The sequence below is a fragment of the Acomys russatus genome, chromosome 5 (genome assembly GCF_903995435.1).
Source record: "Acomys russatus chromosome 5, mAcoRus1.1, whole genome shotgun sequence".
NCBI classification, from domain to species: Eukaryota; Metazoa; Chordata; class Mammalia; order Rodentia; family Muridae; genus Acomys; species Acomys russatus.
Window position 1 is genome coordinate 29233899 of NC_067141.1, and position 24760 is coordinate 29258658.

General features: G+C 47.6%; 1 protein-coding gene across 1 annotated transcript; it reads right to left on the reverse strand.

The window, feature by feature from the left end:
* Positions 1–1235: 1235 nt before the first annotated feature.
* Positions 1236–22772, reverse strand: Stip1 (stress induced phosphoprotein 1). Its single transcript, XM_051146026.1, has 14 exons — positions 22626–22772; positions 17782–17991; positions 16848–16989; positions 16576–16717; positions 15057–15225; positions 10754–10880; positions 10561–10663; positions 10285–10405; positions 7938–8034; positions 6598–6722; positions 3193–3229; positions 2951–3054; positions 2573–2745; positions 1236–1700 (listed from the first exon to the last, which is right to left on the reverse strand). Exons 1-14 carry the CDS (start codon positions 22632–22634, stop codon positions 1628–1630), a joined length of 1632 nt encoding a protein of 543 aa, XP_051001983.1. The 5' UTR covers positions 22635–22772; the 3' UTR covers positions 1236–1627.
* Positions 22773–24760: the final 1988 nt, after the last annotated feature.

Consider the following 24760-nt stretch of genomic DNA (forward strand, 5'->3'; position numbering starts at 1 on the left):
CCCCTGCTGGCAACAGTCTACAAGACCTTAAACAAAATGTTTCAAAGGCTCATTCCTTGCAGAGACATTTTCAAAGCAAACCGCAGACTTTAGGCCAAAAGGTGTCAAAAGTTGGCTCGTTGAAGAAACACCTATCAAAGCTGCCCTGGATAGATCCCAGAGGCAAGCCCCAGGAGGTGTCCTAGGTAAGACTCCTGTAATTCACATACCCATGGCTTAATACCCAGGGATCACCCACCCCACCCCCACACTCATTGGCACATTCTAGTCTCTCCTTTTGACCCAGCTTCCTGATCTCCCCCCCCCCACACACACAGGGTTTCTCTGTGTAGCCTTGGCTGTCCTAGACTCACTTTGTAGTCCAGGCTGGCCTCGAACTCACAGCGATGTGCCTGCCTCTGCCTCCCAAGTGCTGGAATTAAAAGCGTGTGCCACCCATGCCTGGCTTCTTTTTTATCTTTTAAGTTGGATAGAACTTTAGTGAATTAAAACCTAGCTCTTCAACTCTCGGCTGTTTTTATTGTGACCAAGCGCTAGCTCAGTCTTTTTTCTTTTTTTTTTTAAAAAGATTTATTTATTATGTATATAGTATGCATCAGATCACATTATAGATGGTTGTGAGCCACCATGTGGTTGCTGGGAATTGAACTCAGGACCTCTGGAAGAGCAGTCAGTGCTCTTAACCGCTGAGCCATCTCTTCAGGCCCCACTCAGCCTTTTTTCAAGACTCCTTTCCTCCAGCTGAAAAGGACGTGAGGACTCCAGGTCTCAATCTGGCTAAGTGCACCAGGTCACCAGAAAGCTCCCTCGCAGTCAAGGCCTTCCTCAGTTAGCCTCCAGAAGGCTGAGGAAAACCTGGCGACCAGATTCTCAGGCCAGCTTCTCTGAAAAGAAGCCACAGGGCAGCAGGAGCTGTTGGCTGTACTGCTCTCAGGAGGGCTTCCTGACCCACTCTGGGTGTAGGCTGGATTTAGTGTTCCCTGCACATAGGTGCTTTACTCTGATACTATACTGCACAGACAAGCATACATCAACCAACGCTGATCAGCAGCAACACTTCCACCTGGTGGCCACTCTGACAAAGCACACTACTCACTTTTCAGCCACCTTTCTTTCAAGGCCACCAAGAAAAGAAGGCCTTGCTCAGAATGCTGGCTTCCAACTCAGCACCATGGTGTCCACATTGTACAGCCAAATCAGACTGCAGAAGAAAGTCACTGCAGACCACAGCAGCATATAACCACGCCTGGTTGGCTTGTTTTATTGAGGAGGAGGAACATGGAGCAACAAGTGAAGACAGCTGGGACCCTCAATTGGGAAGAGTACCCTCCCCTCCCTGTATGCACCACTGCCCCAAATAAAAAATAACCAACTATAGGGGAGCAGCCGAGACAGTGACGGGGCTTGGGGGGGTGGGCAGGAAAGGACATTCAGAATTGAGGGCAGCAGTGAAGAGACCATGCGTGTGCTGGGAGGGCCCATGGTGGCGCTGGATGAGTCTGTCTTCCTTGCAGGCATGTATAAATATAAAGATAAGCTTTTCTCCCCCCCCTCCTGCCCAGTGCTGCTTGCCACCGTCCCAGCTCGCCTTCCTCATCAGCGAAGGGAAGAGGGGAAAAGCAAGTTATCACCGAATTGCGATCAGACCCACATCCATCAGCTTCTGGATCTTCTGTGCTATTACAGGGTTCTTTAAGTGTCTAGGAAAAAAGATGGGAGTTAGCTGAAACTTGTTCTAAGAGAGCTCCTATTTACACTCCACCCAAGTTCCCTGTCCTTCAGAGCATGCTCAAAGACCCTGTGCAGGCGACACCAGGAGCCAGGCAGCTTGTACTGGCTGCCTTGTAGAAGCAGGCAAAGGCTCTCCTCAGCAGGCAGGCAGAGAACCTGAATGGCCTACTGTGTGCCTAGACGGCTTGAAAGCATAGAAAAAAATGGCCTGCCTTAAAGAGCTTTAGGTTGTGAGACTAACAAGAAAAGAAAGCCCGGAGGCTCACTGCACCGCCAACTTTTTCTGTTAAGACTGATACAAATTGGGGCTAAAGAGATGGCCCAGTAGCTACTGATAGAGAGATGACTCAGAGCAGTTACTGCTCTGGTAGACCTCAGTTTGGTTCCTAGCACCCACATAATGGTTCTCAACCCTGTGTAACTCCAGTTCTAGGGTGTCTGATACCCTCTCTTCTGACCTTTTCAAGCACTGCGCACGCACGCACACACACACACACACACACGCGCGCGCGCTACCCACATGGCAGCTCACAATTGTCTGTAACTCCAAGATATGACACCCTCACACCAATGTACATGAATTAAAATTAAATATTAAAAACCACATACATACAACCTAGATAATACATTAAAAGACTGATAGAACACCGGGTGTGGTAGTGCACTCCTTTAATCCCAGTACCCGGGAGGGAGAGACAGTCGGATCGCTGTGAGATCGAGGTCAGCCTGGTCTACAAAGAGAGTCCAGGACAGCCAGGGCTACAAGAGAAACCCCATCTCAAAAACAAAACAAAACAAGATTGACAGAACCCCACCTCCCCAGCATGCCCACTGGACTCACTCGCTCAGAGCCTGGGGGTCCTTCTGCATCTGCTCCAGGATGAGCCTCATGGCCGGGTCACTCATTATCTGTTGCACCTCAGGGTCAGCCATGGCCCGCCGCTTCACATCCTCAGGGCTGTCGTGTCTGTTGTACTGTGCCATCATACAGCGTTGGTAACCGTCTGCTGCTTCCTGCATTCCAGAAAAGACCAAGGGAGGTGGGAGTCAACACTGCCTGGCTCACTGCTTCAGCAGGTTCAAGACAACAGATCACTGACAAAGGGTAAGAAGGCAAGTAGAGACAGGAGAAACTGAAGCATGCAGGACACAAAGGAGCACAGGAAACACCCAAAGCAGAAAAGGCAGGGGCGACACTTGCAGGCCAGCAGCAGCCCACCTTACAGCTGGAATCCAGGTCTAGCGCCTTCTGGTACACATCCATGGCTTTTGTGTAGTCCTTCATGGCTTCCAGGGCTGCTGCTTTCCGTGTGTAACCCTTGACTACAAACAGGAGATTATGAGGCACCAATTCAATAGCTCCTGGCTGAGCTCCTCCCCTTCTGCCTACATGCACCAAAGCTTTAACCTTAATCTCTGGGGGCAAAATCAGGACACAGAAGAAAAATGAAAGGAACTTACTAAAGGTTGGTTCCAGTTGGATGCACTCCTCACAGTCCTAGGAAGGAAGAGAACCAATGAGGTTTTTTCCCTCCAAGATGCACAGCAGCCAACTACTGTGCCCTCCTAAGGACCCAGAGGTCTTGGCTTTGGCTCTGCTGCATCTGCCAAATCCAGGCCCCTTGGCTCCTGGAGAGCAAGTTCAACAAGAAAGTAGATAGCTGGATCAGAGCACCGGGAAAGAGCTCCAGCTCACCCCACGTGCTGACGGCTGGACGCAAAGCTAGTACTATGGGCAACGCAAACGAGTAGAGCACTTCTATTTGAGAGCAAGCATATGAACAACACTCGCCCACTGCCTTGAGACGTATGTTCAAAAGCCTTACACACTTTGAACAAACCGAGAGATGTTAGTAAATGATCTGTGAGCTCCAGACCAGCCAAGGTTACCTGAGTCTCTATCTCAAAAACAGAGATAGAAAGGAAATACAGCACCTAGTCCAACTGTCATCAGAGAGGCTCTCTGGTAGCTGATGGGAACAGATGCAGACTCTCATAACCCAACCTTGGAGAGCCCAGGTGGTGGTCTCCACCCAGTCCATCCCCTTGAGCTTGAGAAAGCCCAGGAAAGAGGAAGGGGAGGAACTGTGGAAGGCAGCAGGGTCAAAGACGTCAGTAGAGCATGGCCTGAGGAATAAACTCAGCAGAGCTCATGGAGCTCAAGTGGCAAACATGAAGCTTGCAGGGCCTATGCTAGGTCCTTTGCGTGTATCATGACTGCTTGCTTGGTGTTTGGGGGGACTCGTGACAAGGGGTGTGGGGGTGTCTCTGACATTTTGCCTACTCTTTGGACCCTTTTCCTCCTATTGGGTTGCCTCGCCCAGCCTCCATGAGGGTTTGTGCCTGGGTCTTATCTTGTGGTCCACATTGGTTGAGGTCCCTTAGAGACGGGGGAGTGGATGGTGGTGGTGATGGTGGAGGATGTACTGGGAGGGGTGGAAGAAAGAGAAGCTACAGTTGGGATATTCTGTATGAGAGAAGAATAAATAAAAAGAAAAGAAAAGCCAGGCAATGGTGGCGCACGCCTGTAATCCCAGCTCTAGGGTGCTGGAGAGAGGCATATCTCTGTAAGTTTGAGGCCACCTTGATGTGCTGAGCAAGTTCTAGGACAGCTAAGGTCACACAAAGACAAACCCTGTCTTGAAAATAAAAGAAAAAAACCCCAAGGGGGGGCGACAGGGCGAGTAATCAGTCAGGAAAAGAAAAGTGATGCTGTCACCTGAGCCAATCCTTACCTCTCAGGGTTGCCATTGCCTCACAGGCTAATCAGGTTTTGTTGTCACCCTTGAAGGCCTAACTAAAGTGATGTCACTTTCAGGCTACACCCAAAGATGATGGCATCAAAAACAAAATTTGAAGATAAACAGTGGCACATCTCTTAATTTCAGTTGAGAGGCAAGGCAAGAGGAATTCAAATTTGAAACCAGTCTGGGCTTATACTAGTGAGACCCTGCCACAAAACAAAAACAAAAACAGGAGCTAATGAGCTGGGTGTGTTAAGAAGTACAAACTGGTTGGGCAGTGGTGGCGCATGCCTTTAATCCCAACACTTGGGAGGCAGAGGCAGGCGGATCGCTGTGAGTTCAAGGCCAGCCGGGTCTACAAAGCTTAGTCAAGGCTACACAGAGAAATCAAGTCTCGAAAAACAAACAAACAAACAACAACAACAAAAAGAAAAGGGCTGGAGAGGTGGCTCAGAAGTTAAGAGCACCAACTGTTCTTCCAGAGGTCCTGAGTTCAATTCCCAGCAACCACATGGTGGTTCACAACCATCTATGATGAGATCTGGTGCCCTCTTCTGGTGGGCAGAACATTGTATATATAATAAACACATCTTTACAGAAAAAAAAAAAAAGTACATGTAGCACACGCCTTTAATCCTAGCCAGGACTACAAGAGAAACCGTTTCTAGAGAAAAAAAAGAAGTCCAAGCACAATGACCTGCATTAATTATCCAGTACCCATGTAAAAAGCCAGGCATGGGAGTGTGCTTGTAATCTCAGTGCTGGGGAAGCCAAATCTCACTGAGATGCCTGATCTATACTCTTGAGAAACAACTACCAAAGTTACCACTGGCCTGCAAGCACACATAGCCACACAGAGCCAGGTATGATAGCTACTGGCTATAAACTTAGCACTCCAGAGGGACAAGAATTATGAGTAAAATGTCAGCATGGACTATGTAAAGAGAGTGTCATGAAAACAGAAATGGAGACTGGAGAGATGGCTCAGCAGTTAAAGGGTACTTGCTGTTCTTGCAAGGACCTGAGTTCAATTCCCAGCACCCGCCTGGTAACTTGTAGCCATCCCTAACTTATTCTAGGGGATTTAATGCCCTCTTCTGATCTCTAAGGACACCAGCACATATCTGATGTACAGAGCCGGGCGTGGTGGCGCACGCCTTTAATCCCAGCGCTCGGGAGGCAGAGGCAGGCGGATCGCTGTGAGTTTGAGGCCAGCCTGGTCTACACAGTGAGTCCAGGATGGCCAAGGCTACACAGAGAAACCCTGTCTCGAAAAACAAAAACAAAACAACAACAACAACAACAAAACATATCTGATGTACACACATACACCCACACACCCATCTAAGCAAAATACCCATACACATTAAAAAACTCTTAAGGGCTGGGGTTGGGTAGACACAGGCCTCCAACTTCCCACAAAAACTACGTAGTACTGTCAACCTAGAATCTTTATTATTATTATTATTATTTATTTTTATTTTTATTTTTTGGTTTTTCGAGGGTTTCTCTGTGTAGCCCTGATGTCCTGGAATTTACTCTGTACTCAGAGATCAGCCTACCCGTGCCTCCGCTTACTGGGATTAAAGGAGTGTGCAACACCACTGTGGCTCAACCTAGAATTACAAAAAAAAAATTTTTTTTTTCAGAGACAGGGTTTCTCTGTGTTAACAGCCCAGGTTGCCCTAGACTTCCTTTGCAGACCAGACTGGCCATGAACTCATAGAGATCCACCTGCCTCTGCCTCCCAGGTGCTGAAATTAAAGGCGTGCACCACCACGCCAGGCAGTCAACCTAGAATCTTAATAAGAAAATTAACCTGGGCTGGAGAGATGGCTCAGAGGTTAAGAGCATTGACTGCTTTTCCAGAGGTCCTGAGTTTAATTCCCAGCAACCACATGGTGACTCACAACCATCTGTAATGGGATGATGCCCTCTACTGGCCTGCAGGTGTACATGCAGGTAGAGCACAGTATGCATAATAAATAAATACATCTTTTAAAAATAAAAATAAAAATTAACCTACTAAGGAAAGGACAAGAGGAGGCTTGGCTCCCTGCAAAGGCTTATAGTAACTACAGGCCTCACCTCAAGTAACCCCAGAAGAACTCCCAGGCCTCACCTTGAGTGCCAGCTGAAACTCCAGCAGCTTAGTGTAGCAGGCAGCTCGGTTGCTGTACAGTTTGGCATCTCTTGGGTTCCGTTTAATGGCTTCCGTATAATGCTTCATGGCCTGGGGGTAGTCCCCTAGAGAGTTATATAAAGACAATTTCTATTAGCTTGGCTGGCTTGGAGCTCATTATGTAGCCCAGGCTGCAGTCCTACCTCAGCCTCCTGAGTATTAGGACTGCAAGTGTCAATCACCAAGTCTAGCTAGCTAAGGATGATTTGCTTCTGTATTTATTTGGTTTCTGAGATAGGGTTTTTCTGTGTAGATTAGGCTGGCCTCAACTTAAAGAGATCCTTCTGCCTGGCATAGGTCACCAACGCCACCCCCACCCCAGCTGCTTTTGTTATTTTGACACAAGGTCTCATTCTGCAACCTCCAACATTCAACCTCCTAATTGCTAGGAATATATACATATCTCCACTCGCACAATAGGGGTTTTTATAGTCTGAGAATACAGCTCAGCGGTGCACAGCCTACCCCAGATTTCACTACAGTAGCTGCAACCCCAACTACCACCACCACCACCACCACAAAAAAAAAAAAAAAAAAAAAAAGAAGAAGAAGAAGAAGAAGAAAGAAAAGAGGATTTTGGGTTTTTTCAAGACAGGGTTTCTCTGTGGAGCTGTCCTGGACTCATTTTGTAAACTAGGCTTGTCTCAAACTCACAGTGATCCACCTGCCTCTGCCTCCCGAGTGCTGGGGTTAAAGGTGTGTGCCACCATGCCTGGTGGATTTTTATTTGTTTTTAAGACAGGGTCTCACTATGTACCATCAGGTGACCCGAACACTTTTTGGTAGACAAACCTTGAGAGTTCAAGAGTTCCTACCTCTGCCTGAACACTGGGATTAAAAACACAAGTACCCCCTCCTCCAAAATTGGTAGGGTGATAGTGGTACACATCTTTAATCCCAGCACTTGGGAAGCAGAGACAGGTGGATCTGAATCTGAAGCCAACCTGGTCTACAGAGAAAGTTCAAGAACAGTCAAGGCTATACAAAAAAAATCCTGTCTCCGCCCCCCCACCCCCAAACAGGGTCTCTTTGTGTAGCCTTGGCTGTCCTGGACTCGCTTTGTAGATCAAGCTGGCCTCGAACTCACAGGGATCTGCCTCCCTCTGCCTCTTGAATGCTGGGATTTAAGGCGTGTGTTACCACTGCCCAGCAAAAATGCCTGTCTTGGAAATAAAAATAAGTAAACAAATTAAATAAATCTAAAAAGAGAAAGAAAGAAAAATCAAGCCCCTCCCCACAAGCCCCAACGTTCAGCAGAGCTGAGGCCTCACGCACAGCACCTTTCTGGAAGCACTCATTGCCCCTGCTCTTCTCCTCCAAAGCCAAGTCGGGGTTGATATAGGCGAGTCGCTCTTGCTCCTTCAGGATCTTCTCTGCCTAAAAAAGCAATCATTGCCATAGAAATGTAAACACCTAAATACTGATTAGACTGAAAGGCCAAATCAGAATTTGAAAAACTGAGTTTACATTATTTGTGTGTGCGCATACTTTCACACGGCAGATGACAACTTGGAGTGGTGGTTCTGAAGTTTCCTGGCACATGTGGGGTCTGTGGATTGAACTCTCCTCCCCCCACTTGTGCCACCACGCCCAGCTCCTAATTAGAATTTTGATCTTCAGAATTCTTTGGCAAGAGTCCCCTCTCACTGGGCGTGGTAGCACAGGCCTTTAATCCCAGCACTCTGGAGGCAGAGGCAGGTAGACTGATGTAAGTTCCAGGCTAGCCTGGTCTACAAAGTGAGTTTAGGAAAGCCAGGGCTACACAGCGAAACCCTGTCTCCAAAAAACAAAACAAAACAAAACAAAACAAAACAAAATAAATAAATAAATAAATAAGTCTGTCTTATCTCATCCTTGGGCTGAATGTTACTCAGTGGAACACATAGGTACCACAACACACACATTTTTCCTTATCAAGGTACACTGTTACAACAGAGTAGTACTTGCATTATTTCGTTCAAAGCTTTGCCTTGCTTAGGTTGGGGATTGTAGCTTAGTTGGAAGAGTGCTTGTTTAACATACATGAGAGGGGGCTGGAGAGATGGCTCAGAGGTTAAGAGCACTGGTTGTTCATCCAGAGGTTGTGAGTTCAATTCTCAGCAACCACATGTTGGCTCACAACTATCTATTATTAGATCTGGTGCCCCCTTCTGGCCTGCAAGTGTACATGCAGGCAGAACATTGAACACATAATACACCTCTAAAAAAGGAAAGAAATGTCCTCTGCCTAACACACACGAGAACCTACATCCAACCAGCAGAACTACACAACTCTGTTGTGGCAGCACATACTTGTTTATGATCTTAGCTCTCAGGAGGTGGAGGCAGAGGATGAGTTCGTTCAAGGTCATGGGAGGCCAGCTTAGGCTTTGCAGCTTTTGTCTCTTCAAACAACAAAGCTTTACATGATGGGACTTGCCAAGCTGGTGGAAAAAAAGAACTGACTACCACAGTCCAAACCCAAATATGGGATGTAGCTAACCCCACACGAATAAATGTGTAAAATGCAAAAACAAAAACAAAACCACCAAGAGAGCAACCCTATGAAAGTAAAAGAGTACAATGAGCCGTCTGACACTATTTGTGAGGAGCTAATGAAGGACTGGTTGGGATCTTCACTTTGCTACCCAGGCTGGTCCTCACCTGCTGTCTTGGGACTCCATTGTCACCAGGCTGCGCTTGACAAAGCATTTTCTGAAATTACTCCCTGTGGTAGCTTGACCATGAATGGTCCCCATAGGCTCATATATTCAAATGCTTAGTTGCAGGTGTTGGGGGGGGGGGGGATATATGAGGTATGGAATTGTTGATAAGAATTAGATGGAAGCCAGGTGTGGTGGTGTACTCCTGTACTCCCAGAATTTGGGGACACAGAGGCAGGTGGATCTCTGTGAGATTGAGGCCTGCATGGTCTACAAACTGAGTTCAGGACACTCAAGGCTACACAGAGAAACCCTGAAGAGATGGGGTGGGGTGGGGGTTAGAAGGTGTAGCTTTGTTGAAGAAAGTGGGCTTTGAGGTTTCAAAAGCCCATGCCAGGCCAGTCTCTCACTTTCTCTGCCTAATGATCAGGATGTAGCTCTCAGCTACTGCTGTAGGCAGGTGTGCTTGCCACTATACTCCTCATGGTAACAGACTAAAACCTCTGAAACTGTCCTGTCCCCCCCAAAATGTTTTGTCTTCTAAGGGCTGCCCTGCCAGGTGGTAGTGGCAGTGCACACCTTTACTGCCAGCACTCAGGAGGCAGAGGCAGGTGAATTGCTGTGAGTTTGAGGCCAGCCTGGTCTACAAAGAGAGTCCAGGATGACCAAGGATACACAGAGATATCCTGTCTCAAAAAAAGAAATAAAATGATAAGACATTGACAACCATTAGGAACATGACAGCTAAGGCTGGAGATATGTCTCAGTGGTTAAGAGCACTGGCTGCTTTCCCAGAGGACCTGGGTTCAATTCCCAGCACCCACATGGCCGCTTACAAGCGTCTGTAACTTTAGTTTCCCCTAATACATGTAAACAAGACACCTACACACATAAAATAAATAAAAATTTTTAAGGAACAAAACCAAAAATCCACAAACAACAAAAAGAGCCCCATCCATGACAGCCCCATTCTTTTCAGACCCACCTGCTGGCACTTCTTGAGCACCTCTGGGGTTCGGTGCTCTGCCAGAGATTTGTTGTAGAAATGGATAGCATCCTTGTACCTTTCTTCTTTGAAATAGGAATTGCCAATTCGGGCATAAGCTCTGATGAAGACAAAGGGAAAAGGGCAGACTCAAAAACAAGGTCAACCCTCAAAGAAAATACACACTGATTACAAGCAAACCTGGCACCACAGCCCAGAAACCCTGTCCTCTCAACAGAGGTCTCGGCCCCCAGCACGGCGGGGTCAGTGACGTACTTGGCGATCTGTCGGTAGTCCTCTCGATTCTCTCTGCCTACTTCAATGGCCTTCTCACAAAGCTCCCGGCATTTGTTGTAGTCCCCCTTCTCAAAGTGCACAGCTGTCAGGCAGAAAGGTGACAATAGTCAGTCCTTGTTTCTCCCTTTAAGTGTGCGTAACAGTTCTCTTTGCCCTGGCTTCTAGGTCTCACCTGCTTGATTAGTTATGTAAGTCATATTTGTGGGGTCCAGTTCCTTGGCCTTGTCATAATGCTTCAGGGCCTTGTCAAAATCTTTCTTCTTGTAGGCATCATTTCCCAACTCCTTTTCTTTCAGTGCCTAAATGGGGTTGGACAAAGTTGAGTGCTTAGCATCTCTACCAGGTGGCAGCAATAGCAGCAGAGGCCATACTGTCTCAGGTGTCAATTAGCATATGCCACCAACATGACCAGGAAGGAAGTGCTCCCTCAAAAAGGCCTCTTCATATACTTAGCCAGAGCCAAGGGAGACAGAGCTCAAGTGTACTTTATCTTTACTTCCTGACCCCGGCTCCTTTTTCTTGAATCTTTACCAGGCAGCAGAGGGCTTGCTTCTCAGAGAGAGAGGAACTCCTCTCAACTCAAACAACTGAAAAAGATGGTATAATTTGGTGGCAGGTTTTTATGAGGCACCCATAGGCTCGCTGTTGTGGCCATCTTGAGATCCTAACTGTTAGGGACAGCGGGCACAGTAAGAGGATCACAGAGGGCTGAAAGAATAGCAGGAGCCTTCAGCACTCTTCAGAATCACTCTCTCCACCCACACAGAGGGCCTTTTTCCAGCTGAGACACCCTGAGCAACCAACACTCACCCATTTAAGAGTACTAAATTTGGCAGCAATCCGCTGATCCTGACTATGAGAAGGGAAACAGTTCTTTAGACACACATCTCCTGCTCTGGAAGTGTGTTGCTACATGAACACCCACTTCCCACATCTAATGAGGAGGCCAAGGCTCAGCACTGATGCACACACAGTGCCCTCACAATTCTATCTGTTCTAATGAGTGTTCATGCTGGTAGCACATGGTAAGGGTGCATTTTCATTGCTGGAGCACTCAGAAATTCAACATTACTACTAGGAAATGGCTTGTGAAGAGCATCATTTTCAAACTTACACTTAAAACACCACAGTCTTGCTGGATGGTGGTGGCGCACGCCTTTAATCCAGCACTCGGGAGGCAGGGGCAGGTGGATCCCTGTGAGTTCAAGGCCAGCCTGGTCTACAAAACAAGTCCAGGGCAGCCAAGGCTACACAGAGAAACTCTATCTTGGGGAAACAAATAAACAAACAAACCACAGTCTCTCTATGTACCACAGCCTGGCTTATAACTCATGATCCTCCTGGAAGCACAGACATTCTTTCTGATGTATCATATTTATCTAGAAAAGAATATGTTTTGTGGCTGGAGAGATGATTCAGCAGTTAAGAGCCCTTGCTGCTCTTCCAAGGACCTGGGTTCAATTCCCAGCACCCATAGGAGAGCTCACAACTGTCCACAACTCAGTTTCAGGGGATCTTGCACCCTCACACAAACATATATGTAGGCAAAGCACCAATGCACAATAAATAAATAAATAAAATACATATGAACTGGGCATGGTGGTGCATGCCTTTAATCCCAGCACTCAGAATGCAGAGGCAAGTGGATCACTGTGAGTTTGACGCCAGCCTGGTCTACAAAGAGGGTCCAGAATAGCCAAGGCTTGATACAGAGAAACCCTGTCTTGAAAAACAAACAAAAAACCTAAAACAAAAACAAAAGGTTTCTGGGGGTTGGAGAGTTGGCTCATCTATTAACAGCACTTGTTGCTCTTGGAGAAGACTCAAGTTCAGTTCCCACCACCCACACAGTGGCTCACAACTGTTCATTGTTAAGTCCAGTCCCAGATGACCTGACACCTTCTTGTGACTTCCATGGGTACTGGCATGCATATGGTCAGATACATACATGCAGGTAAAATACTCAAACACATAATCACATAAATAATTTTTTGGGTGGGGGTAAGTTTTTGAGACAATGTTTCTCTGTATAGTCCAGGCTGGCACCAAACTCAGAGATCTTCCTGCTTCTGTCTACTGAGTGCTGGGATTAAAGGCATGTGCTGTCAATGCCCAGCAAATTTTTGTTGTTGTGGGCTGGAGAGATGGCTCAGTGATTAAGAGCACTGGCTGCTCTTCCAGAGGTCCTGAGTTCAATTCCCAGCAACCACATGGTGGCTCACAACCATCTGTAATGAGATCTGGTGCCCTCTACTGGTCTGTAGGCAGAGCCCTGTATAAATAATACATGAATCTTTTAAAAAATTTTGTTGTTGTTGTTTGTTTGCTTGTTTTCTCAAGACAGGGTTTCCCTGTGTAGGTAGTCTTGGCTGTCCTGAAATTCACTCTATAGGCCACAGCAGCCTTGAACTCACAGTGATTCACCTGCCTCTGCCTCCCTGAGTGCTGGGATTAAAGGTGTGTGCCTCCCTGTCTGGCAAAAGATTTATTTTTATGTATGAGTGCTCTGCATGCATGTATGTCTGTATACCAAGTGCATGCCTGGGGGCCACTGAGGATGAAGAGGGCATCAGAACCCCTGCCAGCTGGAGTTACTGATGGTTCTAAATCACCAAGTGGGTGCTGGGAATCAGCAAGTCTCCAGCAAGAACTACTCTTAATTGCTGAGCCATCATCTCTCCAGACTCCTAACTTATTTATCTATTTATGTGTTTAAGCACAGGTGCCATGATGTGAAAAGGTCAAAGGACAGCTTGCAAAATATTTAGTTCTTTCGGCTGGGCGTGGTGGCCACACGCCTTTAATCCCAGCACTTGGGAGGCAAGAAGCAGGTGAATTGCTATGAGTTCGATGTCAGCCTGGTCTACAAAACGAGTCCAGGACAGCTAAGGCTACACAGAGAAATCCTGTCTTGGGGTGGGGGGGCGGAAATATATATATAGTTCTCTCCTACCATGTGGATCTCAGGGATGGAAATCAGGTTAAGGTTGGCAGCAAGCATCTTTTCCTACTAAGCCATCTCACCCGCCCTCTGATATATTTCAGGTACAATATTCAGGTACAATTTCACTATGTTGCCCAGGCTGGTCTCAAAGAACCTGCAGCTCAGGTGATCCTCCATCCTCAGCCACTCAAGTAACAACAATAAGCTTAGCACATACTAAGTATTCAAACATGGACTAGGCAAAGCCAACAGGTCAGGTGGTAAAGTGCTTGCCTAATAGGCACAGGGATCTGAATTCAATTCTCCAGAAAGAGTCAAGGCAGGCAGGAAGGAGCCCTAGAGAGATGGCTCAGCAGTTAGAAAAACTTACAGAGAAACCACAAAGGTGGCTTACAACCAGATCCAGGGATCTGACACCCTCTTCTTGCTCCATGGGTACTAGGCATAAACAGTATGGTCCCATAAAATAGTTAAGTTTTAACAATTGGCCATAGGGAGTGTCACCATTAGGAGGCGGGGCTTTGAATTTTAAATGTTCCTGCTAGGCCCAGTGTGAAACACACCATTTCCTCCTGCCTACTTTCCAATCAAGATGTAGAACTCTCACCTCCCCAGCATACTACCATGCTTCCCCCCATGATGATAATGGACTAAACCTCTGAAACTGTAGTCCAGGCCCAATTAAGTATTTGCCTCTGAAAAGACTGCCTAGGTTGCCAGGCAGTAGTGGCACACACCTTTAATCCCAGCAGTTGGAAGGCAGAGACAGGTAAACCTGAGTTCAAGGCCAGCCTGGTCTATAGAATGAGTTCCAGGACAGAGAAGACTAAACCGAGAAACCTTGTCTCAGGATTTAAAAAAAAAAAAAGGTGCCTAGGTGATGGTGTCTCTTCATAGCAATGGAAACCCAAAGTAAGACAATGTGGTGCAAAGAAATATATATAGGCAAAACACTATACACATAAAAAATAGAAAGCACACAATTTTAACCCCGGTATCTGGGAGGCAGAAGCAGGTGGATCTCCGAGTTCAAGGCCAGTCTGTTCTGTATAGTAAGAACATGTTCCAACACTACCTACCAACCAACCAAGCAACCAAATAAAACATAAAAATTTACTAATTCCAGCAGCTGGGAGCAGCAGCATCCTGAGTTTAAGGCCAGCTTGGGATGCAAAATGAAAGTGTCAAACCCAGCGCTTCATGTATACTAGGCAGGCATTCCACAAACTGATCCATCATCCCTAGTCCCAAACTATTTCTCAGCTTCAGTCTGCAGAATGCCCATTTAACTCTCTTCTTCTTTTAATTATGTTTACAACATTTTGCGTGCATACACTCCTGCATGCCAGAAGAGGGTACCAGATCTCATTGTGAACCCACCATGTGGTTGCTGGGAACTGAACTCAGGACCTTTGGAAGAGCAAGCAGAGCTCTTAACCTCTGAGCCATCTCTCCAGTCCCAACACTCTTATTTCTAGTTGACTTGGTTGTACACAAATATGAGATAGTTTAAGAGGAGAAAAAACAAGACCTGTTTCTTATTCTCTGGAAGATCTTCTTCCATTGGTTCTGGTTTGGCCTCCTTTTTGGGAGGAGGTGGGGGTGGGGGTGTTGCTGCCTCCTCCTCTTCGTCCATACTGCCCAGATCAACACCAAGGAGGACACTGAGAGTAGTCATGACCCGGGGATCTTGGAGTTTCCTGTGGGGGGGAAGAATGGGCTGGAGAAATGGCTCTACAGGTAAGAGGACACACTGTTCTTGCAGACAGTCACTCTGTTCCCAGATTCTGTGCTGGGTAACTCCCACTCTCTAAGAGATTGTATGCCTCCTGTCTCCTCAGGCACCTGAACTCACACGCACATCCCATATATAGACACAATCACACATAACTTAAAAAGCCAGGTGTGGTGGCGCAGCACTTGGGAGGCAGAGGCAGGTGGCTCTCATAAGTTCAAGGCCAGCCTGGTGTACAGAATGAGTTCCAGGATGGCCAGGGCTACATCCTGTCTCAGAACAAATAGAAATTAGTAAGTAAACATCTCCAAGATTAAGAATGCCTATGGCAGAGCCGGGCATAGTGGCGCACGCCTTTAATCCCAGCACTCGGGAGGCAGAGGCAGGCAGATCGCTGTGAGTTCGAGGCCAGCCTGGTCTACAATGTGAGTCCAAGATGGCCAAGGCTACACAGAGAAACCCTGTCTCAAAAAACCAAAAAAAGAAAAAAAAAAAAAAAAAAAAAAAAAAAAGAATGCCTATGGCTCTATCATGAGGGCCAGAGTTCAGATCCTAGCATCCCAAATATTTGTAACTCCAGCTATAGGAGGGGGGAAAAATCTTTTAAAAAGCAAGACAAGTCAGGTTTGGTGGTGCATTCATTTAATCTAGCACTTTAGAGACAAAGGCTGGTGGGTCTCTCTTGAGTTTGTGGCTGGCCTGATCTACATAGTGAGTTCCAGAATACCCAGGGTAATATATAAAAACTGTCTCAAAAAAAAAAAAAAACCAAAACAACAAAAAGCAGGAAAATCATCCAAGTAGCTTAAATTACAGGTGCAGACCAACACTGGCCGCTACAATTGCCCCTAACTTGTTCACTGTTAATAAACTCCTATACACAGATGACCCTTACCCACTGACACATGATTAGAGCCAGGTGTATAGCTCAGAGACACATTTGCCTAGCGTGAGCAAGGCCCTGGGTTTGATCCTCAACACTATAAAAATAAACAAAGCTAGAATTCTAGGAGAGGCAGGATTAGAAGAAACATTGCTGGGTACTGTGCTATTACAAACTACCTGACCCTTTCTGTTTGTTAGTTTTTCGAGGCAGGGTCTCTCTGTGTAGCCTTGGCTGTCCTGGACTCTCTTTGTAGACCAGGCTGGCCTCGAACTCACAGTAATCCATCTGCCTCTGCCTCCCCAGTGCTGGGATTCAAGGTGTGCGCCACCATGCCCGGCTACCCAACCATTTCTATAAATTACACAAGCTGCTCTCCCCTGTGGTCTAGACTAGAGCTTCCTCTGCTAGTGTTCCTGTTGCTCCACTTACGTGCCCAGGTCTGAGGGCTTGTTCTGTAGCTGCTCTATGAGCTCCCGGTAGGTGGGGTCATTGAGCAGTGTCCTTGTCCTGGGATCATTCTCCAACTTCTGGTACAAATTAGGCAAGTTGAAAGGATTCATGAATTTCCTCTCTGTCCAAATGAAAGAAAGTGCGCCAGAATGAAATGTTTGAGTCACCGTGACACCATACATATCCCACCCACCACCTTCACTTTGGGGAGGGCAGGATTGTTTTACATACAAGAGGATGTGGGTACCCACCTGACAACCTGGCCTCCATGTTCTGCAGGCCCTCTTTAAGCTGGAGGTTGTTAGCTTCATGTTTTAAACCTTCTTCATAGGTTCGTTTGGCTTCTTCAAATCGGTTTAGAAACTCAAGGGCTGCTGCCTTTCTTGAATAACCCTTAACATCCCCAAATTATAGAAAACACAGGTCATGCACAGATAAATACAAATCAATTTAAAAAGTCTACCTGGGTTTTGTTTTTATTCATTTAATACATAGAGGTGTGTTCCTTGCATGTGTGTCTGTACACCACATGTATGCCTGATATCTTACAGAGACCAGAAGATGGCACTGGATTCCCCAGGACTGGAGTTAAAGACAGTTCTGACCCACTATGTGGGTGCTGAAAATTAAACGCAGGTCCTCTGGAAGAGCTACCACTGCTCTTAACAATGAAGTCATCTTGCCAGTACCTCCTCCACCTCAAGACAGAGCCTCATTATGTAGCTCTGGGTGGCCTTAAACTCTGCTCTGCCTGCCTCTACTTCCCAAGGGCTGGGATTAAAGGTATATGCTACTCTGGTTGGCCCTCCTGTCACGTACTTTTTAGACCCAAATGATAGGTTCAAGATGGCCAACCAGCAAATAGGGAAAGGATACAACACCAATGTTAATACTAAAACAATCTAGACAAAGGTGCATTAATTATGCAATCCATGGCCACAAGCTGCCAGCTTCTTTAGTAATGTTTTATTTCTTAGCTGTACAACTAATAAAAATCTATTTTACAATTAATGGTAACAGACTTGGAGAAATGTGTTACCTTCGAGGGGTACCTTCAGATAGGGTGGGCAGGCAAGTCATAAGGAGCAACCTAAAGTCAACTAGACAGGTCAAGAGGGCCTGCTAATAAGGGACTGCAGATCAGACCCAAACTCCTTAGGGAAACTGCAAAGCTCTGCAGCTTACCTTGCCCCAGTCAGGCTTCAGATCAACAGTCTTGCAGCCATCCTCGTAGGCCTTCTGGTAGTCCCCTTTCTTGGCGTAGGCTGCCGAGCGATTGCTATAGAGCACATGGTTCTGGGGATCTAGTTTAATGGCCTCAGAGTAGCACTGTAAGGCATCGTCAATGTTCCCAGCACTCAGGGCCTTATTGCCCTTCTCCTTTAGCTCATTCACCTGGGGAGGAAAGGCAGGTGTCACTATAGCTTCCCCCCCAGAACCTCCATCCTCTGCCCTGGGGTGTTAGCGTATAGTCGCTCTTCCTAAGAATCAACTAGTTCACCTCTACTGATGAAGAGAGAAAAATGCTCATCCACCCATCTTCTCCCACACCTCTAGAAATGAGCAGGGAAAACAGTAGAAGCATGAAGACTTCTCTGCCCTCCACTGGCTGAGAACCCAGCCCCTCCAGAGCACAGAGGCTTCCTTTCGAAAGATCTGAACAGTGAACTGCGTGCAGAAGAGCTGAGCAAGCCACATGGAGGTGCACATCTGTTCCAAGCTGTTGAGTTATACTAGTAACCACCACCTCAAAAGACTCAAGATGGAGCCAGGCATGGTGTGCATGCCTTTAATTGCAGATCTGAGTTCAAGGCCAGTCTGGTCTACAAAGTCCAGGATAGCCGTGGTGACACAGAGAAAGCCTGTCTCAAAAAACCTCACAATGGGGACCCAATGAGATGGCTGAGTATGAGAAAACACTCATGACTGACAATCTAAGTGTGACACCTGGACAGTAAAGGGTGGAAGACACCCAACTGCTTGAAGCTCTCCTCTAACCCCCACGTGTGCATGTGCACATCTGCACGCACAAATCATATACACATGCTCTAGTGCCCTAGAAGCTTCAGAATAAGAGGCCCTTGATCCTCTACTGTCACCTCCCATTATCAGCAAGAGCCAAATGGGACTTTACTGTGTTGACCCTGAGGACAGAGCTGGTCCACCACCAGGCTCCCGCTGAGGCTTTACTATCACTCTACCAGGATCAAGACAAACAACATCTAATCCCATCCTCTCTGTTGCAAGGAGTGAAGGAGACCATGCTTAAGCAGACGCTGACTTTCCTTTCTCACAGTCACCACAAAGCCAACTCCCAGCCTTCCCCCCTCCCCTTCCCAGCAGGTTGTGACAGGGTCTCAGTTAAATTTCAAAGGCTAGTCTTGAGATCTTCCTGTTCTGGCCTCCTACTAGCTGAGATTAAAGGTCTAAGAGGGCCTTTCTTTTCATTATCTGTGTGTGTACGTATAAAGGGTTTTTCTTTAAAGATTTATTATGTATACAGTATTTTATCTGCATGTATGATAGAGGGCACCAGACCTCATTAGAGATGGTTGTGAGACATCATGTGGTTGCTGGGAATTGAACTCAGGACCTCTGGAAGAGCAGCCAGTGCTCTTAACTTCTGAGCCATCTCTCCAGCCCCATAAAGGGTTTTTCTTAACCATGTTGACCTCCAAAAGAATGCTAAGCAATGGTGGTCCAGGCCTTGGGAGGCAGATGCAGGTAGATTTTTGAGTTTGTGGCCAACCTGGTCTACAGAGTGAGTTCCAGGACAGGCACATAGGGCCACATAGAAACTCGGAAAAACAGTAACAAAAACATCCTGCATATAAGTGCAGCTAAGGGAAAATTACAGCTCCGCAACCTCCTACCCCCCTACCCTTTGGTTTTCCAAGACAGGGTTTCAGTGTAGTCCTGGCTGTCCTCAAACTCAGGGATCTGCCTGCCTCTGTCTCCTAAGCACTGGAATGAAAAGTGTCACCACCACCAGGCTGGCAGCTCCCTTTTAAAGGCAAGCCCAGAGTGAACAAGAGCAGAGTAGGATTCACACTTATACCATGGGGGTGGGGATAGAATTTACTTGGTAGCCAAAGCACCAAGTTAGATTCCAGGACTAGGCATGGTAACATATATCTATTATTACAGGACTTATGAGGTAGAAGAAGGAGAGTAAGAAGGCTCTATACAGTAGGTCCTGGGCCAGAAGGGGATACATGAGACCCTAACTCAAGCAAGCAAGGCCAATCCTTATTAAGTCATATACTCATGATAACATAACATTTTCTTCTTTCAGATGCTTTTAGAATCCCATGGCACACAAATCAGAGCTTCCAGAGAGCCGAGGTCTGAGGTAGCTGGGTTTGCCCTGTAATCTCAGCATTTAGGAACAAGCAGGAGGCCCTGTTCTCAGAGAAAGAGCATGAAAGGCAAGCAGAAGTAAAGCAAAAGACACAAGAAAACTGTCAAAATTCTAATCCTTTATAGGAAGACCAAGGGAAAAAAAGTGAAAATACGTATCTTGGGCTGAAGAGATAGTTCAGTGGTTAAAGAGTACCACCTGCTCTTCCAAAGGTCCTGAGTTCAATTCCCAGCAACCACATGGTGGCTCACAACCATCTATAATGCAATCTGATGCCTTCTTCTGGCATGCAGACAGAACATTGTATACATAATAAATAATAAATCTTTCTTAAAAAAAAAAAAAACTATCATGAGGGCTGGGCGTGGTGGCACACATCTTTAATCCCAACACTGGAGAGGCAGAGGCAGGCAGGTCTCTGTGAGTTTGAGGCCAGCCTGGTCTACATAGCGAGTCCAAGACAGCCAAGGCTATACAGAGAAGCCCTGTCTCAAAAAACCAAACCAAATCAAACGTCTCTTTGTTTAGGGTCTTTCTATGTAGCTCTGGCTGCCCTGTAACTCCACAATGTAGACAAAGCTAGCTTCAAACTTTTTGTTTTGTTTTTTTCAAGACAGGGTTTCTTTGTGTAGCCTTGGCTGTCATGGACTCGAATTGTAGACCAGGCTGGCCTCAAACTCACAGGGATCCACCTGCTTCTGCCTCTTGAGTGCTGGGATTAAAGGCGTGCGCCACCACACCCAGCCCACTAGCTTCAAACTTAAGAGAGCCATCTGCCTTCAGAGTATTGGGATTAAAGACCTGAGCCACCACACCGGACATTAAATATAATGTTTTGGGCAGTGGGTGGCGGCACATGCCTTTAATCCCAGCACTTGGGAGGCAGGAGCAGGTGGAAGGAACTCTTTGAGTTCACGGCCAGCACAGTCTACAAAGTGAGTCTAGGACAGCCAAGGCTGTTACACAGAGAAACCCTGTCTCGAAAAAACCAAAATAAAATGTTTTCTTTTTTTTTTGAGACAGGGTCTCACTACACAACTCTGACTGTCCTAGTACAGAGATGAGCTTGTCTCAGCCTCATGAGTGCTAGGACTAATAGTATGCATCACTACACCTGGCAAAAATAAATTATTGTAGGATTTACTTGAAAGAGTTCAGTTCATAACAAATGAGATGTAATATGAATAAATTAATAATATATATTTTAAAAATTAAAAAAAAAGAAAGTTCTGCTCTTCAAATGCACAATTTTCAATATTCAAAGTTACTTTTTGTGTGCATGTCGGTGAACAGGGCAGAAGTTGGCAGTCAGGGCGTCTTCCTCTATTGTTCCACCTTACTCTGAGACAGGATCTCTGAATGAACCTGGAGCTCACAGACTGGCTGGTGAGCCCTGAGCTCCTCCACTCTCCCCGACCCCAACGTTTTAGTGGTTGCTGACAATCTGAACTCAGGTCCTCACTCTTAGACATCAAAGTCTTTACCAACTGCGTCCTCTCCAAGGCCAACACTCAAATCTGCCCAACCTTATCGTAAGCTTGCAGTTCTGAGCTCAACCATTCCTTAGCAGTCTACGTGCTCAGATGCACACCTGTGTAACTGCTGGCGGGATTTTTTTTTCCTGAGGGGGGATGGGGTGGGTGTATAGCAGCTATAGTGGACCATAAGCTCTGAGCTCTCCAGGTCTTGGGTTCAATCCCCAGCACCACACATTAGAAAAATGAATGACTGATAAAAGAGAAGAGCCACTTTTTGTTTGAACAGCTTGGTGCTGCTTATTCCAAAAAGCGTTTTTCTTGTCTGTATTGCAGCCTGTCTATCCCAGATATAACTTAATTACATCAGGACTACACAAAGTTGATTAACCTCTCTATTTCCAGTCTCACTAGCGAAGCAGGGAGGCCCCACCGTCCCTTACAACAAACAAAAGGTTTTAGTCTGCACATCACAGTAAAAGTATTAAGCTGTTTTGGGGGGGGGGGTGCGCGTTTGGGTGAATCACAACGGTTCAATGACAGCTCTCAAGGTAACAAAACCTCTCCAGGCCTCTCCCAGACGCAGGCCACTGTGGCCTGAGCTAAGTCACCAAGGTAAGGACAGGTCTGCCTCAGTGCCCCAGATGCCGGGCGGGAGAGGCGGAGTCTTCTAGGCCCTCACTATCGGCTCACAACTGTCTAAAACCACTAAATCCTATGTAATCGGGAACGGAATTTCCAAGTGTCAGATCCTCAAGTCACTCTACAGTCACCAAGAAAAAAGGGGGGAGGGGCGACATATGCATCTGGAGCCTCAGGGAGACTCGGAGACACTGTCCGCGCCCGCCTCCCCTGCAGTCGCGCGGGCCCCTTTCCCGGGCGCACGCAAGATGCTGTGTCCCCCGAAGGCTGCGCGGGTGATCGGTCACTGGGTCCCTCCAAGTTCGCCGCGGCCGAACGGGGGCCTCCTCGCGCTGAGGCGGCCCGGCATCTACAAGGCTCGGAGCCCGACCGCGGCCCGGGCCTGCTCCCGCTCCGCTCGGCGGGTCGCGGGGGCGACGGGCGCTCCCCCATTCTTCCCTTACATGCCCGACCGGGGCCCTCTCGGTCGCACGGCCGTCCCCCGACCTCTCGCTTCACCCCGCCGCCAGGCCTGCGCTTCCCCGGGGCTCCGGACGCCCCTCCCCCTTCACCTGCTCCATAGCCTGGCCCGGAACCCCGTTGAATCGAAATCGTCCGCTCCGCGTTCCCAACCGCACGCGCCGCCTTCTGGAACCTACTAGAAGCTGCCGGGACCCCCAAGTTCCCGCCCCTTCCTCGTCTGCTCACTGGTTGAGCGCGCCCAGGAGCTCTGTGCTCTTTTGCTATTGGCTATAAGTTCAGTCAATCATCTGGCCTTCTCTTTCATTGGTCCTCTGCGGGTCTTTTCTTCAGCCCTGCCTCCTCTGCACCTCGGGATTGGACGCTCTGCGACAAGCCCCGCCCATCTCAGGGCTTGGCGATCTGTAGGAGGAGCGGGCTTTCACGATACGGATTGGTTCGTGAGTCCATCAATTATGGCTGACCTGGCCGCGCCCATTGGTCCTGTTCTTTCTGGAAATTTCCACGTCTCTTATTGGGCTGAAGGACTCCGAGACAGAGCGGCCTTCAGAAAGAAAAATTCAATTGGTGGATGGTGAGGGGAGAAATTGGCCATACTTGGCGCTGATTGGTTTAGGCCGTTGCCCTGTAAGGAGGAGCTCGGCCGCTGGTTCGTGGGAGTCGGGAATGTGGCCGGGTGTTGCCGGGGCTTTGACTGCTACGTCCTGGGCTGTTCTCCGTTAGCCTGAGAGTGGTGGTGGTGGTGGAAGCCGGGCGGGCCTGCTGACTGCCTTAGCCGGCCCGTACTTCCCCTCATCTTGGCTGCTAAGCCACGAACTGTCCCAGAATGCCGCGGGGCGGTAACAGGCCTGTGCTGTGCCCGCGGTGGCCCGGCTGACGGGCAGCATGTCCTCACTTAAGCCGCACACCCTCACTGAACTCAGTTGCAAGTTGGACCTGCCTACTGAAATATTATTTTGGTTGCTGGCTTGGCGTGTGGTGTGGGGAAAATGAGACTGATGAGGGATCTAGAGAGGGCTTGGATGAGAGGCCTGGGCTCTGCCGGTGCTGTGGTATGTGACAGCGCCAAAGCACGCCCTCACCGTTGGGTTATCTTCATCTGTTGGCCGTACCTAGTTCTGCCAAGCCAGATGTGGTGGCCCCTGCCTTTAATCCCAGCCCTCGGGAGGCGAAGGCAGGCAGATCGCTGTGAGTTCGAGGCCAGCCTGGTCTGCAATGCGAGTCCAAGATAGCCAAGGCTACGCAGAGAAACCCTGTCTCAAAAAACAAAGCAAAAAAAAAAAAAAAAAAAACAAGATGAGAGGAACCCAGCAGTGATGGCACACAGCATTCGGGAGGCAGAGACAGGAGGCTGTTTCTGAGTCTCTGGGCTAGCCTGGTCTACATAGCGAGTACAAGAGCATCCAGATCTATACTAGAGCTACATAGTGAGCCCCTATCTCAAAGAGAAACAAACAAACAACATGCACACACAAACACACAGAAGAGGGTGGGAGGGAGGGACGGACAGACAGCGTCTTGGGCTGGCTTGGAGTTGCCAGCCTTTCCCAAAATCTCAAAAAAGAGGGGAGCAGGGAGGAGGACAACACACAGACAGACAGTGTCTTGTGCTGGGTTCCCAACTCTTTCCAGGTGCCAAATCTCTCCTAAGTCTGTTTTGTTTGTTTGTTTGTTTTCATTATTACTCTGTAGCCCAGGCAAACTCAATTCCTGGCATGGATTTGCCTCAGTCTTCTGTGCTAGAATTACTACCTGAACTTATCTTTAATTCCAGCACTCAGGAGGCAGAGGCAGGTAAACCTCTGAGTTTGAGGCCAGCCTGGTTTACAAAATGAGACCTTGTCTCAAACCCCTGCAAAAAAAAAAAAAAAAAAAGGAAAGGAAAAGAAAGTGGAGGGACTGAAGAAATAAGTGGGTTGGCAGTTTAAGAGCCCTTGCTACTCTTGTACTCTTGGAAAGGACTCTGGTCAGTGCCCAGCTCCTGCCTGACAGCTGACCAAAACCCCAGGACAAGGGGGCCAAGTGTCCTATTCTGGCCTCTGAGGGCAGCACACATACAAATGGTGCACAGACATGTATGCAGGAAAACAGCTACACACCCATACATACAGGCTTTAAAAAAAGGCAGAGAATAATTGAAGACACATTAACCTCTGTTGTTTTTGTTTGTTTGGTTGGTTTTTCGAGACAGGTTTTCTCTGTGTAGAGCCTTGCCTGTCCTGGACTC